This window comes from Myodes glareolus, chromosome 23, assembly GCF_982192425.1.
Source record: "Myodes glareolus chromosome 23, mMyoGla1.1, whole genome shotgun sequence".
NCBI lineage: Eukaryota > Metazoa > Chordata > Mammalia > Rodentia > Cricetidae > Myodes > Myodes glareolus.
Window position 1 is genome coordinate 4455649 of NC_142048.1, and position 22503 is coordinate 4478151.

A 22503-nucleotide genomic window follows, 5' to 3' on the forward strand; every position below is an offset into this window, starting at 1 on the left:
GTTCAATAAGGCTCTTGGGAACTGTGCCTCAAACAACTGCTGAGCCCAAATGTGCCTCATCAATGCAATCAGCTTAGGGGAGCTGCAGCAGGGCCCTGGGCATCGCTAGTGGGTGGGTACCCTGATCACTTACTTGGAGTCACCCTGGGGGCCTGGAGATAGGCCTGTATCAGGACCAGCAGACACATCTCCTGACTTCTTCTTGTGGATTGCTGGCTTCTTGGTGCCCGGATCCCCATCGATTTCAGCTGGAGTCTGAAAGGGATAGGTTCAGGGAGAGGGCCGGGAGGGAGAGCCATAGGTGGGGCCAAACCTCCCTGTGCCCCACCAACTCCACCATGAGTTTTCTATCTTTAAAGGTTTTATCTTATATTTTGGTTTTCGAGACAGGGTTTCTCTGTGTGGCCCTAGCTGTGTGTGCAGGGAAGTACACACACATGCGGGTGCTCACAGAGGGCAGAGGTAGGTCCCCCGGAAATGGCCTGACACGGGCTGGGAGCACAACTTGGGTTATCTGCAGGAACAGCAAGTGTTCTTAGCCATAGACACATCCACCAGGCCCTTGTTTCACCTTTAGAGGAAGGCTGTCAGGCTGCTCTGTAACATCCCATGTGACTGAGGCTGGCATGTACACAAGACCATCCTGTCCCTGCCTCTCGAGCATCACAATGACAGCTCAAGCTTGCTCAGCAGTGTGTGTGTGTATTGGTGTGCTGCAGCTTTACCCATACCTTGACTGGAGACAGTTTGGAGACGTCACTGGTGGAGGAAGAGATGCGCCTCTCCCTGTGAGACCGTAGACAGCACTGTTACTGAAAGGCACCATGCAGAGGGTCCCAGTGCAGTGGCTTTCACGTGGGTGGGGTTTCCTTGCCCATCCCAGAAAACATTCACAGAGTAGACAGAGAGGACAGCTATCCACCATTCCTTCCATCTATCCCTGGTACCATCCATCCCCCCACCCATCTATCTGCTTATGAATTCACCTTCCATCCATCACCTAAGGACCTAGCCATCTCATAATCCATTTACCAGTCAATCTGTTTTTCCATTCAACCATCCTTCCAACAACTACCTACACACTAATCCATTCTTCTATTTGATTCATTATCTGTTTACCTACACACCTGTCAAACTCATCTACCCATTTACCCTTCAGCCACCTACCAATGATCTGCCAGGCTACTGGCACATGATGGGAGGGGCCAGTGATAACATTCAACATTCTGATACAGGTGTCCCCAATTAACTCTGGGCCTCAATCCAGCCAGTACCCCAGCCAAGAAGTCCTGCATATGTGGCCTGTCTTCAACTCCATACTCCCTTTCTTCAGTCCAGCATGGGTCCCAGAGGCTAGAAATGTGATCCCTGAGGTACCTCTTCTCCTTTAAGCCATGGGTGAAATTCTGTGAGCTTGTCACAGAAAGGGAAACCGAGACCCAGGGATCATGGAGTAAAGGAAGACCCACAGGGGCCTGGCTCCTACAGCCAGTCCTGTTACAGACTGCCTGGCCAATATTCATTATCTTTGCAGTGCTTGGGATGGCCAGGACCTGACACATGCTCAGGGAGCTCCTTGTCAAACCTTACTCTAGCCTGAATGCTGGTCTGCTCCTATCCCTTGCTTTTCATTCTATTGACCCCTGCCTGACAAGCATGGCCACACATGTGGTGCTGCCCACCCAGTACCCTCAGTCCTGCATCCTGGGCAGGCTTACTCTGTAGGAGTCAGGGCTGCCCCTACAGCCCGGTGCTTTTCACTCAGGTCCAAGGATTGACTCAGCATGGCACTGGTACCACCAGCGGCTATCAGCTTCTTGCCTCGCCATATCTCCACGGCGGTGGCCAGCCGTTCTGTGTCCGGGTGTTGGTACCGTTGGATCTGGGTAGAGCCACTGGGACTCTCTGGCTTGTCCTGAGCCTTGGGGCTGTTCCCACCCTTGGCCTTATTCTTGGGGGATTCGGGAGTGCTGATGGGGACCACTGGGGTGACCCTATTGTCTAGGGCCAGGCTAGTGGGCCGCTGTATGGGACTGAGACTGGTGCTCCCAGGTGGGGCTTCCACAACCTGCACCTGCTTTGGAGGAGAGTGGGCTGTGCCCTCAGTCCACGCCCCCGAGGGCAGTACATCTTCCCTGTATCCCTTTGTGTCCTCAGGGAAGCTCTCCCCTGTTTCCAGACTGGCCCTCCTGGAAGGTTCTCTTAGGGTGCTGCTCTCCTCCTTGCAGGACTGGATGTGTTTGTTTTGTAGCTCAACATGCTCCAATCCTCGTTGCCGCCGCGACTCTCTCTTCTCCCGGCTGCTGGGGACTTTCTCGTGATTTTCTGCTGGCTCAGTTTTTTGTATTGGGGTGCTCTTCTCCAGGCTGGGGGCCTCCTTCTTAGGTGAGGACGTGCCAGCTGGGGACCTGTCATTCATCCAGGTTTCAGCCTGGACACCCAGACTCTCGAGGTCCCTGGTCTGCTCCACAGCAGGCTGCTCAGACAGCTGTTCCGTTGTGACTGCAGGGCCCGGCTCAACCTCTGATGTCTCTGCTGCAGCTTCCCTGGCTTGTTCCTCTGCCTTCTGCTTCTCTGACACCATCTGGTGGAAGCTAGTGGGAAGGAAAGTGTGACATTGTGTCTGAAGTGGACATCTGGGTGACTTCTGGAGCACAGAAGGCTGAGGTCCACTAGGCCCCACCTACAGAGACCCAGCCAGTGTCCACCGGGGGTGGTCTCCCAACCAGCGGGACTGGATGCTCGGAATGGGAGTAGCGGAAGAGAGGTATTTCGAGTTGGTGCAAACAACCCCTCCACCAAAACTGAATCTCCTATTCTGGATGGCATGTGGGAAGCAGCAGCCAGAATTCTCCCTCTTGAGCCTGAAATGGCTTGTTTGTAGCCAGGCCTTCCCCATCTCTCTGCACCCTGCCTGAGATCCCCAGTTCTACCCTGAGGCTGGGTGCTAGTGATCTTGGGCATTCCTTCAGGAGTGCTCCTGGGTGGGAATTAATGTTCCACTTACCTCCTGCGCTGCAGGTGGCCACGACAGAGGCTCTGTAGGAGGATGATATTATTCCTCTGTCGGTGGTAGGCCCGACGCTGCAAGTAGCCCCTCCAAGTGGCCTGCAGGTACACAGCTGCCTGTGTCCTCTCCAGCGCACGGCGTACACGGTATGAGCGCCAGCAGGCCTGGATGGCCAGGGCAGCATGCTTCATCTGCAGGAAGTGCCTGCGTTCCAGCACCATACGGAACCAGCTCTGCAGCAGCAGGATCCTACGCAGGACCTCGCCATGCAACCTCTCCTGCAGGGCCTGTCGCTCTGTTTCCTTCAGGAAGACCTGTGGGCAGGGGTAGGGGTGGGTCACCTGCAGAGCCCTGCAGAGCCTGTGTAGCAGGGACAATGCAATCACCCAAGTCAGGAGTGACAGCTGGGGCTTTAGTGACCTGAGACTATGCTGTTTTTGCTAGACAGGCTCTTGTGTAGCCAAGGCTGGCCCTGCACCCCTGATCTTCCTAACTTCTTAGGTGTGCTCACCAGCAGGTGAGGGATTGTAGTGTGTTGAAGCAGAATTCATGTAGCACAGCACTCATCACTGTGTGCACACAGGACACAGGCCAACACCAGGCTACTTCCACACCTTCTGTTTTGAGACAGGGTTTCTCATTGAACCTGAAGGTTTCTCACTGACCTGGCTCCTGGCTCCTGTCCATCATCGTGAGGATTACGGGAATGGGTCACCCAGCCAGTTCTCAATGGGGACTGAGAATCCAACTCAGGTCCTCATCCTTACATGGCAAGTGCGTACGAACTGTACCATCTCCCAACTGAGCCATCTCACCACCCTTTCTTTCTTTTCTTTTTTTTTGGGGGGGGACAAGGTCCTACTATTGGAACCCAGGTTGGACAGGAGCTCACAATTTTGTCTCAACCATCCAAACACTAGGATGACAGGCACGTGCCAGTTCTGATATTTCATGTCAATGGGATCACACAGCAAACAGCCTTTTGTGTATGGTTTCTATCACTCAACTTGTCTCTTAGTTCAGGACATAGTATGTTAGAGTTCTGTTCCTTTTTGTGGACAGGCCACTGTCTGCTCACTCAGTCTGATGGGCACTCCAACTGTGCACACTGAGGGCTGTGACTAGTCTAAACATGGTGTGTATGTTTCTGGGAACATCTGGTTTCAGCTCTCTTGGGTACTACCCTAGTATGGAACTGCTGGGTCCCCAGGTAACACGTCTGGGACGGGAACTGGACTGTCAGGGCCTGAGTACCTGTGCAGCAAGAGCAGGAGTGATGCCAGCGGCAGCCACCAGCTCACTCTGAGACTCAAGATGGTGTTTGGAAGAGAAGACACAAGAAAGGAAGTAGCCTCATGCTGACCTATGGTCTGGATGAGTCTCCTCTCTTAACATTTTGTTTGGAAGCTTCAGTCAGTGTGGTAACCCTGAGGTGAGGGACCTTCAAGACGTGGGTCCCAGTGGAAAGAGGTGTCGTCTCCACCGGTGCTCGTCGAAGAGATTAAATGTGCTTCTCATGGGACTTGCTGGCCCTCTATGTAGATTGTGTGGGTCTGGAAGAGCTGGCCTGGGTCCTGTCCTCCCTGCTTCCTGTCTTGTCATGTGATCCTTCCCATGTGTCCCCATCTTTGAATGTTAACTGGAGCCAAGGAGGAAGTGCTGCCTGGCTCTCCAGCTCCCAAAACAGTGAGTATCAGAGACCTCTGTGCTAAGCACCCAGTCTCAGGTGCTCCATCCTCATGACAGAGAGCACTTTGCTGCAGAGCCCAGACCCTTCAGAGCAGTGTGGGGTACTGAGAAAAGTGTGAGGTCACACGTGGGTGGAGTGGGTGTGGAATGGCAGCTGCAAGTGTGGCAGTACTCACCTTCGTCTTCCCGATCTGGTAGTTCCGGCCATCCACCTGTAGCTTCCCCAGCAGGGCAGCAATGGCCTCCCTGCAGGGCTGGACATCCTTGGGCAGGAGCACCTGGAACTGCTCTGTGAAGTCCTGGCACGGGTAGGGAAGGGCAGTGTAAGCACAGTTGGTGGCTGCAGTTACTTCATGAGCAGGGCCAGGTTCCCTCTCTTGGTGTTGGTGCTACAAGTCCTGGGGCCTGTGCCATGTGAGCTGGGCACAGCTGGACCTCACCTCCAAACTTATTTCCCGAAGCTCAAACTTGGTTTCCTTTCTGCTGAGGACTTATCTTTTATTATGTGTATGTGCAGTGCTCACGGAGGGCAGCAGAGAGCGTCAGATCCGCTGGAGTGGTGTCTCTGACGATTATGAGCCTCTGTATGTGGGTGTATGGATCCCAAGTCGGGCCCTCTGCAAGCCCAATCTCTGCTCCTCCTGCTGAGTCATTCCTCCAGCTCTCAAAGTTGTTTCCTGTGCTTGTTATTCCCTGAAGTTATGCATGAGTGACTATGGAAGACTTGGTGTGACAGTGGGGACAAATATGATTGAATACTTGGACCCAGTTGAAGGAACTGTTTGGGAAGTATGGCCTTGTTGGAAGAAGTCTGCCATGGGGGTGGCCTCTGAGGCCTCTCAGTGTGCTCTCTGCCACTCCTGATGACACATGTTCACTTTACCAGCACAGACTAATAACCCTCTGGCCCTAAGCCCAGTTCAACACTCCTTTTTACATGCTGGCTTGGATTATCACAGCAACAGAAAAGTGACTTCGACAGAGCTCAAGTTGGCCTCATGCCAATGATGACAACAGGACAGGGTATTTTATGATTGCTTTTTTCCATGTGTGTATCATGTTTCTGCACGTGTGTGTACATGCATGTGTATGTTTAACTAAGGGCGAGTAGAGGCTGGAGACTGTTGTAGGGAGTCATCTTCCTTGGTGTTTCCACCTTATTCTTTGAGGCAGAGTGACTCAGCCAAACCAGAGCTCACGGATCTGGAGAGTCTCAATAATTAGCTTACTCTGGGACCCTGTCTTGCCTTTCTGAGGCTAGACTTGCAGGTAGGCCAGGGTCTTATCAGGGCTGGGGTCTCTGTACTTTAGCACTTGCCCACTAAGGCAAGTGATCCCAGCCACTGAGAAGGGGATCTTAGTGGTGGCAGTGGCACTGCCCTGGCACAATGCAGGGATGTCCATGGCTAGAACCTGGGGCACTCATCCACTGACCCATACCCTCAGCCACTATGTCTTTTTGTTTTGTTTTGATACTCTCTTTCTGCATCCCAGGCTGGCGTGGAAGTCACAGCAAGCCTCCTGCCTTTTTTGAAAGCTGAGATGAAGGAGTCGGGATGTCATATCCATGTGTTTTAACTAAATGGAGGCAGAGGAGGGGTCCAGCCTGTTCCTGGGCACCGTGGAGCACTCACAACAGTGTTACAATTGCTGTCACTTGGGCCGGTGAGGTGGTAAGGTTCAGTAGGTAAGGAGCTGGTAGCCAAGGTTGACAACCTGAGCTCAAGATCTAGGAACCACACAGTGGGAGGAGAGCCGACTCCCGCTCAAGTCCTTTGGCCTCCATAAATATGCCGCGATGAGTTTATGTCATATACAAAACACAAAGTAAGTGAAAAAATAAACTCAAGACACGTCAGAACACCAGGCTAGAAGATGCTCAGTCAAGGAACCTGGATGAGACTTCCAGTTCATTCAGTTCACAGATCTTTCCAGGTCTGCTGCGGTGACCACCCCTGCAGGGCAGAGGGAGCGGTGTGGGCGGCCTACCTGGAAAGTGTACTTGGCACTGTAGCCGGAGCGCCGGATGCGCACAGTCTCCAGCATGCCCGTGTAGCGCAGCTGCTGCAGGACCAGCTCGTCATCGAAGCAGAGTTCCTTCTGGAAAGGCATGAAGTGCTCAGGGGCTCTGTGGGACGCAATGTGTACTGTCATGTCGTCCATGTCCTGTCCTCCCTGCCACTTCACCCTGTGCCCCAGCTCAGAAGCTGACCACACCTAAAGGTTAAATTTTTTTTCTGCCCCAACCTTTTTTCTTCTTTTCTTTTCTGAGGCAGGGTCTCATGTAGTCCAGGGTACCGTATACTCTACTTAATTCTCCAGCCTCCACATCCTCAGTGATGGGATGGCAGGCATGTACCCACCTGGCTAACATGGTGCCATGATGGACTCTGGGGCACTTGCTGGACAAGTGCTCTTACCCATTGAGTGCCAGCTCTAGTTCCTGCTTGTGGCTATTTTAGCCCCCACCTTAGTGGTCAAGGCCTGCTCCCCAATATTCTGTGATCCCCACTTACCTTCTCGGCATTGGAGCGAATGCAGCGGATGAAAAAGGGTTCGGCCTTGCCCAGCGCCTCCAACAGCTTGTTAAGAGATGTCTGCAGGAAGAGGGAATGCAGATAGAGCTGCTGACCAGATGCAGAACTCAGCAGAGAGGAGAGCACAGCACTGCTATGTGAGGGACACGTCTGGGCTGCTGTGGGTCATATATGCAAGGGAGCCGTCCAAAAGCTCTGCTTACTGCCTCAGCTGTGAGGATCCCTACGGTTGATCCAAGACTTTTCGGGGGGCCACACGGCTGCCGTTTTTGCAGAGGTGGAGCAGATGAGTCACCTTGGAGGGGAACATGGAGGTGACTGCCATCTCCCTTTCCTTTCCTTTTCTGTTTTTGCAGAGCTGGGGCCGAACTCAGTCCTTGCACATGCCAGGCAAGCACTTACCCCTAAGCTACATCCTCAGCCTTACAGATCTGTGGAGATACCCCAGGCTCCATCCCAGCATCACAATAAAAACAATTTAGCACACACCTGGGGAGACTCAGGAGGGAACATTGTTGACTATCTGAGGACAACTTGGAGGACATGAGATCCTGGACTAATAAACAAGTAACAAAGTACTATCTCTCAGCTTCTTGGAAGCCAGGGGAAAAGGATCATGACCTCAGAACATGGCTCAATAGCCAAGGTGACTGACCTGCTAACTAACACTCTCCTTTGAATCTCAGTGGCTTTCAAACAGGGGTGATTTTGTACCTAGGGCACGTGAGTAACACCAGACACCTATAAGCATATTACGAGGCGTGAGATAGAGGCCGTTCCCACCTGGAACTGCGCACTGATGCTGGGTGGCTTCTTCTTCTTGTGAAGGTGAAGTAGCGACTTGGTGGTGCGGTCGTGCAGCGTCATGCCGATGATAAGCCTTAGGGATTTGGAGTCCAGTAGGTTCTATGACAGACACATAAGGTCGGGCCTGCTTGTCACAGCCTAAAGGCGGCACTGGCTCCCCGCATCCCTCACCCTCAGGATAGGGGCCAGGACTCAAGTCCTTCCTGCCTATGCCAGGAGTTTCATGAATTCAAAGCCATCAGACCTCAAATGCCAGCATGAACTGGTAAAAGACAGGAGGACCATGTTTCCTCTGGCTGTGGGTAGGGCTAGGGGGGGCCTGTTTAGACAGAGGTCTGTGAATATCAGAAGCCATATGGCTCCCAGAACATGCGGATTCCTCGCCTGTGACTAAATGCACTGGTCCAGTACACCACACTGAAACCAACATGCTTTCAAGTCTGTGGTGATTTTTTTTCCCCCTTTAAGATGCTCATGTAGCCCAGGCTGGCCTTGAACTCCTTATCCCTGCCTCCAACCTCCGAACTGCTCTGAGAACTGGCACACACCACTACACCTGGACTGGACTTTTCATTTATGGGGACAGAATTCTGCTCTGTAGCCTCGCCTGCAACTCAGTTCCCCTGCCTCACACTTCCCTAGAGGAATGGCAGGCACGTGTCATTATACATAGCCAATCTTATACTTAAAAAAAAAGTTATTTTTTAAAAAATGTATTTTATGTTCACGTGTGGAGGTCAGAGAACAACTTGCAGGAGTCAGTTTCCTCTTTCCATCATGTGAGTCCTGGGGACTGAACTCAAGTGGTCAGACCCTATCTGACAGTTTAACACAAATACGCACACGCAACTACTAGTCATGTTGTGTCAGATTACTTTCTAGCTGAGTCTAAGGTGAAAAAGGAATACGCTCCGTAGTGGGACAGCACCATTCTGACACCTCACTGTATACATTGACATGTCTCAGAATGCTTAACAACAATCCAGAATTCCAGCAGCTACTGCTCTGCACAATTTGACAAGAACTATTAACCATATTAAAAAACAAAAACAAAAACAAAAAAACAAAAAAACCCCACACCACCTGTTTTCTCTTCACGACTGTAATCCAGGGTGTGGGACAAGTGTGTGTGCGCCTTACACTCAGTCATAGACTCTCGTCTTCTCCTTGTTCGGCACAGCACAGTGGCATGCATAGTGCAGTCACTGGTCAGGCCTCTGAGTCCCCACAGAAGGCTCAAAGTCTGTGGCAGAATGAGCCTGGCTCTCAAGACAGAGGGTTGCCTGCACTCCATTGGTAACCAGGGGTCCTGGGGACTTTCCACTGTAAACACTGAGGGGAGAGTTTGCAGGGCTCTGGCCTGCCCTGTCCTGCAGAGGGGTCTCACAGGCAGCACCTGACTCATGCTGGGTAAGGATTAGCCCAGTGGCTTGTGGGAAGTACCAGCTCTGGGGCGAGGAGGACCCTTCAGGGGTCCAGTTGGATCACTAGAGGGGCAGATGTAAGATGGAGTCTGGCTTTCTTTCCTGAGAGTGACCTCCTGGGCAAACCATCCCATTGCAGGTCCTACTGTGATGAAACCCTAAGACAACTGAAAGCCAGGTCACCATGGGGAGAAGAATCTGATTTCTGTGCTCAGCAGGGGTTTATATCCCAGCCCCTCACTGGGGATTCTAGGAAGGGGCTCCACCCTAAGCCACACCCCCAACCCTTCACTTGGGGGTCCTAGACAGGGCTCTACCTCTGAGCCATAGCCCCAGCCCCTCACTGGATGATCCAAGGCAGGGGCTCCACCCTGAGTGGCACTCTCAGGCGATACAGCTTTGTATTAGAGTCAGCTGGAGGAGTGAGGAGGAATGAAAGAGGTCCCAAAAGTTCAGTGTTTCTCTCCCACCTCCCTGTCTCAGAACGTCTTGAGAAAGGTGTTCTCAAGCCATGTATGATGTCGCCGTCTGCCCGTGCGGGTTTACCTTTGGAATGATCTGCTTTTGTTTGATACCTTTACTCTTCCTGTCAAAATATTAAAAACGGTGTGAATGTGAGGGACACAGGGCTGGGGATTGTGTTAGTTCAGCAAGCCAAGCCTTGCGGGTTAGATCCAGAGAGACAGAGAGAGGACAAGTGCAGCAAGGTCGCCACCGACTCCCCAGACACCTGAGAGCTCCTGCCTTCCACATTGCAGACCTGTCACAGCTCAGTGTGCAGAATGTGCTGGAGACTCCAGGATCTATATGCAGCAGTGATAAAAGTGAACCAGGCAGCTGTGCACACAGCACTGAGGGCCCTGATACACTAAGTGACTGACTCTACTCTGCTATGTCAACCCTCTACTGGTGGGGCAGACTTGTCCTGCAAAGAACAATGGCCGGGTGACTCCTCACTCAATCTTCCTAAGGGCATTTATTATTGGTTGTCCACGCTGGGTATAGAACCCAGGGCCTTTGTACTGAGATGTCCCAGCTCCAGGATGCTGACAGTAGAAAGAAAACTTAAAGGCCTAATCCATGAATCAGGGACTGGCAATCAATTCTAGTTGTCAGACAATGGAATTTTTCTTTTTCTTGAGACACAGAGTCTCATGTAGCCCAGGCTGGCCTGTACTTGCTATGTAGCTGAGGGTAACTCTAAACTCCTGGTCCTCTGCCTCCACCATCCCAGTGCTAGGATAATAGCATGCAATATCATCTTTTTTTTTCCCCAATGGAGACAGGTTAGCCTCAAACTCATAATCCTCCTGCCTCTGCCTCTTTTATGCTGAGTGTATGCTTGGGCAAGTGCCACAGTGCCTGGGTGTGACGTGGAAAAACTAGTGCACACAAGAACCCTAATCACCGTGCACATAGCCAGGAGCTGCTGTGTGCTCTCATGCCTCAGAGCTGGGGATGCTCACCCAGCCTTGTCCCTGGGCCACATCCAGTCCTCAGCTGCATCACAATTAATTTGGGTTAAAAGAAAGTAACAGAGAAACTTATGAAAAAATCACCTTTGGATATAGTGGCACATGCCTGGAGCCCCAGCTTTTCCCAGAGCTGAGGCAGGAGGATTCTTTGAAGATTTCTTTTTAAGCATGTGTGCACACAAGTGCAGTACCCATTGAGGCTAGATGAGGGAATCCTCAAGCTGGAAGTCCAGGTGAGTTACCCAAGATGGGTGTAAGGAACTGAACTCTGATCCACTGCAAAAGCAGCAAGAATTCTGAAGTGCTGAGAATCTCTCCACTTGGAGGAGGATCCTTGAACCCAGAGGTTGGAGGCCAGCTTTGGGTGACATGGTGAGCCCCTGGCTCTGGGGTGGAATTGGGAAGAAGAACCAAAAAGTCAGGCACCTCATGGGCACAACCAGTCCGTGGCTGTTGACTGTGGGTGCCCTGACAGGTCAGCACAAAGGGGCTTGAGAATTATCACCCCGTTTTACAGAGGAATGCTGAACTCCAAAGGAACTTGGTGGAATGTAGGCATGGGTGGGTTGGAGCTCAGGTTTATAGACTGGTTCCTGGCTTCACATGTTCCTTGCTTGCATGGGCTTCATAACAAGGTCACAGCAGGCAAAGGCCAGGCAGGGGAAGCTTGTGCTCTGCGAGTTGGCCAGGGTAGGAAGGGTCAGGGTCAGAGAGGGACTCCTCACAGGAGCTGCCAGGGACATTAAGGCTGGTCAGCAATGGCTGACTGAGAGCAGAACTGTGAGGCAGTGGTGGGGGTAGGGAGAGTGTTAGTGGCTGATCATACGGAGGATGAGCAGGCCAGCTGTGCTGGTGACAGGTGCGAGACGGGTGGCGGAGGTGGCTGCTGCACTTGAAGGAGCTGGGGGGACTCACAGGAAGAAGGTGCGGGGCTTCTGGAGCCGACTGAGGGACTGGAGAAGCCTCCGCGGGTCCTCGCCCTGCCATGGCAGTCCTTTCAGGCTCTTGATGATTTGGTTATGCAAATCGCTAAGGGCCAGAAGGGGACCCGGTGACAGAAAGAAGAATAGTTAGAGCATGGCCCGCCACCTGGGGCCCCCAATGCCCACCAGGGTGTCCCCAGGCCACAGGAGACAAAACATGCATCTGAGGAAGGAGTGCACAAGGAATGACCATTGTGTCCTTCCAGAAGGAGGGGACTGAGCCAGAAACGGCCACTGTCCCTTAGCTCAGGGTGTCACGGACCTTGGCTAGCCTGGATCTTGATACATAAACCTTGAACTCACAGAATTGGCATCTGTTTGCCCAGCTTCCTTTTTTTTTTTTTTAAAGATTTATTTATTTATTATGTATACAACATTCTCCCTCCATGTATGCCCTTACGCCAGAGGAGGGCGCCAGATCTCACTCCAGATGGTTGTGAGCCACCATGTGGTTGCTGGGAATTGAACTCAGGACCTCTGGAAGAACAGTCAGTGCTCTTAACCGCTGAGCCATCTCTCCAGCCCCTTCCCTTGTTTTTTTTTTTTAAAGTATTTTATTTATATGTGTGTGTACACATGTATGTGCATGTATGTCTCTGTGTGTGTAAGGTACTCTGGAGGTCAGAGGGGGTACTGGGTGTGACAGAGAGAATCAAGCATTTGTAAGTAGCCCATTTGTAAGTGGGTGCTGGCTCTAGTCCAGCAGTGAACGCTCTCAACTGTAGGTTCATCTTTTGAATGCCAGGGTCTTCTATTTTTAAGGTGGTTTTCTTTACATCTTGGGGGATGTAACATAGCCTGTGGAACTCAGAGGACAGCTCCAAGCAGCCACGTGAGGGCTTGAAGATCAAACTCAAGAGCGTTGGGAGTGGCAGCAGGCGCCCTTCTCTGTGAACTGTCCAGCCAGGCGGGATCCTATATTTATGAGCCTATATAATTTGTATAAAATAGGTTGGGTCTACAGAGCATGGACCAGGCTTGAACCTCCCTGGTGCTCTTAAGAGACCCACATTACCTGGTACTTCTTGGCTGCCTCCTTCTAGCCCCAGGGGACCAACCTGTGTCCAGACATACATGGGATATGTGACTATTCCTGAGGTTTGGTACTTTTGGTACCTGGCAAATGGCAGTTAGAGACAATGTCCAACATCCTTTAGGACACAGGTGACCCTCACTGCAGGGACAGGATTAACTAAGGTTAAGAACCTACCCGAAGAGGGTCAACTTTTTAAAAAATTTATTTTATTTTTAACTATGTCCATATGTATGTAGATACAAGTAGAGTTGGCACATGAATACAATGCCCACAAGGGTCAGAAAAGGGTGTCAGACTTCTTGGTGCTGGAATTGCAGGTGGTTGTGAGCTGGCCTAGGAGTGCTGGCAGCTGGGTCCTCTGAGAACACTGAACCACTTCTGTAGCCCACACTTTTGCTGGGATGGTGTCCAAGGCCTCATGCAAACTGGGCAGCTGCTATGCCACTGAGTCTTGTCCTGGCTCTCACTTGTTATTCAGTATTTGCTTATATATATGTGTGCGCGTGTGTGTCTGTCTGTCTGTCTGTCCGTCTGAGGGTGTGTGTGTATTTACTACGTATTTGTGTGTGTGCGCGCGCGTGCATACACGTGCACAGGGAGGGGGGGAGCTGGCTCTCTCCACCATGTAGATTCTAGCATGCAAACCAATGTGGGCAGGTCTGTGGTTCCTTTACGCAGGAGGCCATCTTACAGGCCTTCAGCTGTTCTAAAAGCATGTTTAGACTCTGAAAGTTGGCCTGAAGGAGCCCCTGTGTGCAGCCCCGTACTGTGATGCATGCACCATGCCTTGTGCCCAAATGGATGCCACACTTACCTCCGCTCCCTCGCTCTTCAGGGAGGCACAAGAGCAAAACAACATGGGTGACACAGGGTTAATGAGTCTTTACTTCCTTTACATGGCCTTCCTGTCTAGAGGGCTCAGAGTAGCGGCCATGGCTTCTGCCAATCCCTCAGTGCCCTGACCTGGCCAAATGTGCCAGTGTGTCCCTGGGGAAGGACACTGCTCTGAACTCCCAGACGGCGGCCCTGGTCTGTGCCTCCCTGGTCTTGGGTGCGAAGGCCTGGCTGCTACTTACTTCCTGCTCTCATAGAAAGCCATGATGTCCTCAAAAGCGTTAACATCCAACTCCTCAGAGCGGTCAAAGGAGAAATCTAGCCCTGCACAGCTGCAAGGGAGAAGCTCAGTGAAGCCAGCGGACATGCAGTCCTGACACAGCTCGACTAGGCAGGGACCACACACAGGGAAAGAAACAGCCATGGGGAGGGCACATTTCCTTTACTCAGCCCTGTAGACGATTTGGCTCTGGGCTTTCTATTCAGCCCAGGCTGGACTCAGTCTCAGCCCTCCTCTGATGGCTACTATGGCATAGCTAGGCTGACAGACGTGTACCACCATGCCTGCCCATGCCAACAGTTTCCAGCCTTGTGGGGTTCGCCCAGCTCTAAGACTGCTGGGACATTGCTTCCTGATCTTGAACTCCTTCTGGACAGCTGTCAAACATGGCTGATCTGCCACATTCCAAGTGCCCCTACTTTTTTGGTCAGTGCAGAGAAGTGAACCCAGAGACTCATTTGTATTAGGCAAGTACCAAAACACAGAGGCATACTCCCAGCCCTTTTATGGGCACCACGGTCTTGCTCTGTAGCCCAGGTTAGCCTTGGTCTTGCAATTCTTCTGCCAGTCTCCCAATCACAGGCCAACACCCCCAGCCCCGTTCACATGCACTTTTACACCCTCTTGGAGCCAAAGGGGAAGGAAGGCTTAGGTCTCTGTCCAGGCTCACAAACTCCTCCCACTCAGAAAGGAAAACTCAGCAGAAGGTAGTGTGGGATCCACAATGGGACCAGAGAAGAACCATCCCTGCACATCCCAGCCCTGGGGACAGAATATAGTCCTCCCTCAGGCTCAGGAGTCCAGCATTCTACAGCAAAATCGCACCCCTCAGACTGGGACTCACTCTGTCACTCTGCAGCTGCAAAGGCTCCATCCCCCGTTCCCCCAGGCAAGGGGACGAAAAGGCATCCTCTGTGCTGACCTGCCCAGAGCAGATGCTGTCCCAGGACCTGCCTTCTGGGGACAGAAGGGCACCAAGCATGGGTCTTTGAGTCCATTCAGCTGCCTAAGAGCTTACTCAGGGCCACAAGAACCCTGGTAGATGGTAGAGTGTTCCACAGACGTATAAACAATGACACCTCACAGGGCTACTGGTGAACAAACTGAAGTCTCACTCACCGATACAGTTTTTCTGAAGGGGTGTTAGCTCCTCTTGGCAGCTCTTCCGTGTGACTTCGAGTGCCAGGACTACTTACTCCTGCTGGAGACACAGAGTGCACACTGCTTGGCGGGGTCCCCCATGCTACAAAAGCTGTTACTTCTGTGGAATAAGCAGTCAACTCTTTTTTTTTTCTTTTGAGGAAATGGGAATTGAACCCAAGACCTTGTACATGCTATGTAAGAACAAACTATGTCCCAGCCCCTCACTGGGGATCCTAGTTAGGGGCTCCACCCCTGAGCCACACCCCCAGCCCTTCACTGGGAGATTCTAGACAAGGGCACTACTGCTGAGCTTCACCTCAACCCTCTTTAGTCCTGAAGATATACTCATTAACTTTCTCAATCTAGACCTGAAATCATGATTTTCTGACTCTGCCTCTCAAATAGCCATGCCTAGATTTAGAATGGGCTGTAACTGTCAATCTCAGGATTGGCACCAGGGAGGGTAGCCCTTCAATTCCTACCTGCTGCTTTCTCAGCTCTCTCTGCACGCAAGCGCCCAGCCTCCCGCAGCACAGCCATGGCCCTGATGGCAGCCCGTAGCACAGCCCAGCGGAACACAGCCACTGGGTCCATGCCGATGAGCTGGCGCACATAGGAACTGTCACTGCCCCGCAGCAGTGCTACAATGTCAGGTCGCATGTAGTCCATGTTCTTCTCCCGGAAGTCCTGGGTGAGAGTGAAATCATAACATTGGTGCATGACTCAGCCAGATTCTCTCCGTGTTCCCTCCTGCCCTTGGGCACATGAACTGAGGCATGTGGGCATCCTGGATCTGGACCACTTTTCAACTTCCTGTCTGCTTCATCACTGTGCACAAAACCTACTGCTGAGCTAAGCCTGTCTGGGGTGGGCTGTTCCCGCGCCTCCTCTCACTCCTATCCTGCCACTGCACCATCTAGGCCAGAAAGTGGGTCCCTGTTCTCACCCCACTGCACTGTCTAGGCCAGAGACTGGGTCCCTGTTCTCAACCCACTGCACCATCTAGGCCAGAGAGTGGGTCCCCGTTCTCACCCCACTGCGGAGGCAGCGCTTCAGAGATCTGTGTCCTATATGTCTCTCTTGTTATTTCTATCTGTTTAATCCCCGCGGTTCCTCTGGTTCCTCCGTGCTTTGCAACACGTGACCTTTGTTAGTTGGTTTGTTTTGTTTTGTTTTGTTTTTAAAACAGGTGAGATTTTTAATGCCTCCACTGAACTGGAAAGTAGAGTCCTTGCAGGTGGGGGAGAGCAGATGCATTGCAGAGGTGGGTCTCTGTGTGTAATAAATGCCTCAGCGGGCCCTGCCAAGGTGGATCATCACACAAACACACCATATGTAGCGGTGCATAAAAGTAAAATTTTGAAAGCATAGTTGATGGCTTAAAGTGGGTCACGTAGGGAACCCACTGCTGGAGGGAGGAACCCTAGGGGAGGAACCTTATAAGTCCATGGCTTCTCCCTCTCTTAAGCTCAAACAAAATGGTGGCAGTTGCCCCTAACAAAGATGGTGCCAAGGCTGACTGCCTAGCTGCTCAGGGCAAGGTAGGCTGGTCTTCTTACAAACTCCTAACACACAGGAGCTTCTGAAGCCTGGCAGACCCTATGCTAACAGCAAAAGGCAGATACAGCCCTGAAGCCCCTGCCCTCAAAGACCATGGAGGATTCTGAGAAGTGTGTCTGTCAATAGAGTAAGTTCTCTGTCATTTTTTTAAAATCAGTAACTCCTAAGAAAACTTTATCCTTCTCAAAGATCTCTGATACAGTTTGATAGCTGAGAAGTTTTGCCAGTTTAAAAAGGACAACCCCACAAAACAGATTTCAGGATAACTTCTTTTTTTAAAAAATTATGTATACAATGTTCTGTCTGCACATATCCCTGCAGGCCAGAAGAGGGCACCAGATCTCATTACAGATGGTTGTGGGCCACCATGTGGTCACTGGAAATTGAACTCAGGACCTCTGGAAGAACAACCAATGCTCTTTAACCTCTGAGCCATTTCTCTAGCCCCCAAGATAACTTCTTACCATGTTTAAATAAAAGATGTTTTAAGATTCAAAACTCAAACAAAAAGGTGTTTTAAGGTATACAAACGCAAGTTATTAAGGTGTATGCGTACAAGTTATAAAGTTCCAAGGACAAATGCAAGTTATCAAATTTCTCTCATTATGCTGCCATTCAGAGTCTGAACATTCTGATAAGCTATTAATCTAACTGGCGGAGTGCTGCCACTACTACACAGCAAGATCAGGATTTCAAAGTCTTCTTGGTCATTTTCTAAAGATACTTTTCATTGTGTAAAAACATCTGTCACAGTCATTTTGGCATAAATATACTGCTGTTTATACAATGCATGTCTCTAAAACTTAATGTTTTCACAAACTCAAAGAATTCTTGTGAGTTCCCAGGAAGCCAAACTAAAGGATTCACCTTAAACAGGTCAGATACACCTCTCTCTTAATTCCCTGGTCCTGACACCCTCCTCCTCAATTACCAGGACTTAAGGAAACATTTTTTTCTTCCTAAATTTAACCTTTCCTCTACTCTGCCAACACCTTGCTAGGTCTAAGAGGCACTGGACAGTTCCACACCACAAATCCTGGACAGGAGTGAAGTAACCAACTACCCCAGAACATAACCAGCATCCCAGCCTTTTCAGGTCTCCCAAGACTCTGACACCCACAAATCAGCAGGAAGCAGTCTTGAGAACTTGACATCCTCATCCCCTTAACCTGCCATACCTAACTCCTTGCCTTTTGCCTTTTTATTGTAAGAAAAAGATGGGAATGTTATAATTATTATGGCCTGGCCTGTCACCTAGGAACCCTGTCCCTTTAAAAGAAAACCTCCACCCACTCCCAATCTCCCCCTTCCCACCAAGACAAGCTGATCTTGCACCACTTCTCTTCCTTTCTCTCTCTTGTCTGTTCTTCTGAAGCGGCAGCTTCTGCCTCTTTCCTTCCCCCCTTCCTCTTCCCTCTCTCTCTCTTCCCCGGTTTCCCCTTACCCTTACGCCCTGCCATTACCCACTGAATAAACTCCATATACCCAAGCTCTCTTCGCATGGGGTATCGGTCTGTCTCCCACCTGCTGCTCCCATCTGCAGTAGGACCTGCCAGGGTTATCCACTCTATAAACCTTAACAGTCAGTTAGCCCATCAATGCCCTAGGAGCATTATGAGAAAGGACTGACAATACCCTGACTTGACTGGCATTGAGGTTTGGGGGTGAGTCCAAGCACCCTCAAAATGTGATGTCCCCACTGAGTAACAGCAAAGGGTCCAAGAGAGCAGTGTGGGCGTGGGGCCACACCTACCTTGATCTGATACTTCACTCTGCCTGCAAAGTGCTGGATGATGAAGGCGGGCTCCAGGACTGGTGTGCCCAGGAAGTACTTGTTGTCCTCATGCTGCTGCTTGAACTTGGCCAGCAGGGTGTGACTTGTAGCATGTGGGAAGCTGCAGACAGGGGAGGACACACTCAGCCAAGAACCCACAGTGAGCGGAGAGTGGAAAGAGAGGGGCTAATGCCAGGTAGTGTGGATAGAGGATGGATGAGGAGAGAACAGAATGAGTGCTAGCACCTCTGTATTTCTTTATTGGCATGGTACATAAGTGTGAGCATGCACTTGTGGAAGTCAGACAGCCTGCAAGAGTTGGTTTTCTCTGTGCACCAGAGGACCCTGGGGATTAAACTCAAGTCTTCAGGCTTGCTGGCTGTCATCTTAACTGACCAAGCTACCTAGCTGCCCCTAGAAGCTTGTCAGCTTCTCAACATGTACTGAACACCCATGTGGCAAGTGTGGGACCACAGGATTAACACAGAGCAGAGTTCCAGGGGTACAATTCTTGTGTACCCCAAAAGGTTGTTTCTGCTGCCCACTCCACTGTAGATCAGGTTTGCTTGTCTCTATCAATCTCCAGGCATGGGTCTGCTAGTTTCTCAGATCCCACTCTGGAGTGGCCTCTAGTTTTGGATCCATGCGTACTTGGATGTGTGCCCTGGAGCTGAGGCCCTTGATCCCCACACGAAGGAGTGAGCATGGCCTCACAGATAAAGCAAGGTTCTGTTCTGCTGGGAGGGAGAAGATGGAGGAGTAAGAGATTCCTTGTACCTGGCTATTTTTGCCACTTGGAAGGGAAATGCCTCCCTGGGTTTTGGCACACCCTGCTAGTTTCAGCCTCACTGTAAACAAAGGCAATGCTAGGTGTGTGCCAGATGCCTGGCTCTGGGGCTCCACAGCTTGATGAGGAAAGAGGGCTTTCTGGCAGGGGAGACACAGTAATTCAGGGCTTGGAAGAAGGTCTGGGAGGTGGGATACTCAGTGCCTTGGGCACCCAAAAAAAGAAAATATTTTAAAAAAAATTGCAGTGATAAATATTAACATGGCTGTTTCAGGAAGCTAAAACCAGGGCCAGCAAGACAGTTCAGCAGGTGAGGATACCTGTGGCCAAGCCTGACAGCAGGAGTTCCATCCCTAGGAACCACATGGTTGAAGGACAGAAACAACAAAGTTGTCTTTTGGCTTTTGTATGCACAGTGCTCACCGGCCACCCAACAACACCACACCTGCCACCCGACAACAACACACCTGCCACCCATCAACACACCCGCCTCCTGACAACAACACACCCGCCTCCCGACAACACATCTGCCAACCAACAACAACACACCAGCCATCCGACAACAACACACCCGCCATCCGACAACAACACACCCGCCACCCAACAACAATGCAACTACACCTAATAAAAACAATATATTTTTTAAAAGACTGTGACACAGGGCGGGGCACCCAGTGAAACTGCTGGCAGCAGTAGGTTTTCCTCAGTGGCTGCAGACAGAGTCAGCTCCTGTGTCTCCCGGCCCTTTTCTCCACTGCGAGCTCTGCTTCACAGGCTGGGGATTTGGCCTGAGGCACAGAATCTGAAGCAGGGGATTCTGGGACCCTACCCCTTCTCTCAAGAATGACCTTGGAGTCCTAATTCTCCTGCCTCCTCTCTAGAATGTCCAGCGGCTTGTTATGTGGTGGTGATGCCTACGGGGCACACCAGGCAGGAGCTGCACCAATAGAGCCTCCAGCCTCACCACAGGCACAGCACCACGAACAGGGAAAGCTCCTCTGACCTCTTCTGGTGTTTCTAGGGTAAACTGTCATGGGGTGGGACTCTAAGATTCTGACAGTTTCTTGATTTGGGGGTATGTAATCTTTAGGACCATGAGAAGTCAGCACAACGATGGAAACCAACCCAAAGCTAACTGATTTTTGCAAGGGCAGCTGGGTGACTGAGACCCCTTTCACTCTTCCCAGCACACACACTGCTGGTTCTGCAAAGCCCCAGCCCTGCTCCCGGGCCACAGGAGCTTTCCTGTGAAGATGTGTTCAGCCAGCACAGGCGAGCCACACGCCTGCTGCTTCCAGAACATGCTGCAGAGACACTAGGCAAATGTATATGAGAAACTGAGCAGTCCAAGGAACCTGACTGGGCCCCTATATTGGCACTGACTCAACAGCCAGAGCAGGGACACTCACTTGCTCTCCTCATCCAACAGGTAGAAGAGGCCTGTGGGCTTCTTGCTGATGAGGTGGATACAGCCCACGTTGTCGGTGTAGTCAATGTTGTGCCACGCAATGCCCTCACCCTGGTACTCCTCCTGTAGGGTGAGGAAGGTTAAGGAGGGCACCACCTTGGATTTGGAAAGGGGGCTCCCTGCACACAGTGGGGTTGAATGGGGGATTCTAGGCAAGGGCCCAGCTCTCCTGCATTGCTTACGCACAGGAACTAGTCCCGCTGATCCCCTCAGGCTTCAGGGACAACAAAGAGATGGTTCCCTGTCACAGTGGACAGTTCAGAGAGCCATGAGGGGCTCCAGCAACATCCCCCTCAGTGCGACTCAAGAGAACCGAAAGTGCAAGTCCAAGAGGACTTGTACATGTGTGTTTACATGACAAAATACCGCAGCCACAGTGCCAGGTGACTGGACACAACCTGGCCATGAGATGGAATATCACTCAGCCTTAAACAGCAATGCAATTCTGACACTTGAGCAGGGATGAAAATAGAGCCATTCTCCTAGGTTAAACAGCCCAGCAGTGGAAAGGTAAACACTGCATAGCTCCACTGGCCAAGGGCTAGAGGGTCACCAAATTTACAGAAAGGGAAAGCAAGAAGGAAGTTTCCAGGACCTGTGGGAGTGTGGGGTAAGGGGGTGAGGAGGTAACTAACTACACTTAGTTGTGTAACTGGGATGGAACCTCAGACAACTGAGATATAGCTGCAGAATGTACATATGACTGCCTGTCCATACCTATGGGTCTTGCCTCCTCAGAGAGGTTGTCATGGTGAAAGGAAAAGACACAGAGGTCATGCTTTGAACACCTTAGGGGACACACAGATTGGTATGATAGAATGTGCATTTCCATTGCCTTGCTGTAGTGGCATCTAACATCCAGAAGGGTTGAAAGACTCTAGGAGGGCTGAGTGTGTCACTGAGTACAGGAACAGAGCACTGGAGACTGGGGAACCTGTGGTACTGAAGGGCACTGCTAGGCCTTCAGGGTGCTTGGACTGGGGTGGTGAGTAGGTGTACAGGTCTCACCTGCTCCAGCTTGAAGATATGCTGGGTGAAGTAATACTGCAGCTGCTCATTGGCATAGTTGATGCAGAACTGCTCGAAGCTGTTCCGTTCAAAGTCCTCAAATCCGAAGATGTCTAGGACACCAATGGACAAGCACTGGGGAGACAAGGTGTAGTTATAGCCAGGGTCTCCTAGAAAGCTGAGCTTGCTGCATGAGCAGGGATGTGTGGTCCTGATGTCAGCTGGGCACAGCTGCCACCAGCTTGGCAACCATTTTTCCAAACAGGACCATTACTACTTATTGATGGAACCAGACTCCCACATATGCAATAAGCATTGGGGTGGAACCCAGGGTCTGGGGCCTACATGCTGGGTGGGCTGGGACAAAGGCTGGCCTACCACATTGTGTTGTTCTAGTGCCTGCATGAAGACACCAAGTTCCTGTAGAAGGTAAGGGGTCCTCTGCCGAACGTCTTTGCAGAGACCCTACAGGTTCCCAGCCTCCATGGTTCATCCCAAGGATGGGGTCTGTGCTTGGCCAGTTCAGGGCCTGTGTACTCACAGAAACGGCCTCTTCCATGTCCTTCTTGTTGAGGAGGGCGTGGTTGATCCTTAACACAATCCAGTCAAACAGGGCACTGTACAGAGACTTGGCCATGGAGTCCCGAGCAGTTATGGCCTGTGGGCAGAGGGGTGGGGTGGGTCAACC

The 22503-nt window shown here is 51.3% G+C and overlaps 1 protein-coding gene across 28 annotated transcripts in view; it reads right to left on the reverse strand.

Annotated features, from left to right (window-relative positions):
- Nucleotides 1-22503, reverse strand: part of Myo9b (myosin IXB) — an 88221-nt gene that overhangs the window by 12481 nt on the left and 53237 nt on the right. For 8 of the 28 annotated variants that reach the window (XM_087900843.1, XM_087900844.1, XM_087900845.1 and 5 more), the window contains exons 9-25: nt 22357-22473; nt 21816-21950; nt 20749-20870; nt 18532-18673; nt 15701-15905; nt 15195-15336; nt 14038-14127; nt 11858-11971; nt 10014-10053; nt 8020-8142; nt 7216-7296; nt 6689-6799; nt 4876-4998; nt 3008-3324; nt 1719-2594; nt 732-786; nt 134-255 (exon numbers count right to left, since the gene is read on the reverse strand). In XM_087900843.1, coding sequence (XP_087756969.1) covers nt 134-255; nt 732-786; nt 1719-2594; nt 3008-3324; nt 4876-4998; nt 6689-6799; nt 7216-7296; nt 8020-8142; nt 10014-10053; nt 11858-11971; nt 14038-14127; nt 15195-15336; nt 15701-15905; nt 18532-18673; nt 20749-20870; nt 21816-21950; nt 22357-22473 — 2915 coding nt within the window. Of the gene's footprint in view, nt 1-133; nt 256-731; nt 787-1718; nt 2595-3007; nt 3325-4875; nt 4999-6688; nt 6800-7215; nt 7297-8019; nt 8143-10013; nt 10054-11857; nt 11972-13775; nt 13791-14037; nt 14128-15194; nt 15337-15700; nt 15906-18531; nt 18674-20748; nt 20871-21815; nt 21951-22356; nt 22474-22503 lie in introns of all 28 variants that reach the window. The other 20 variants (XM_087900861.1, XM_087900857.1, XM_087900870.1 and 17 more) reach the window with 12 other exon arrangements.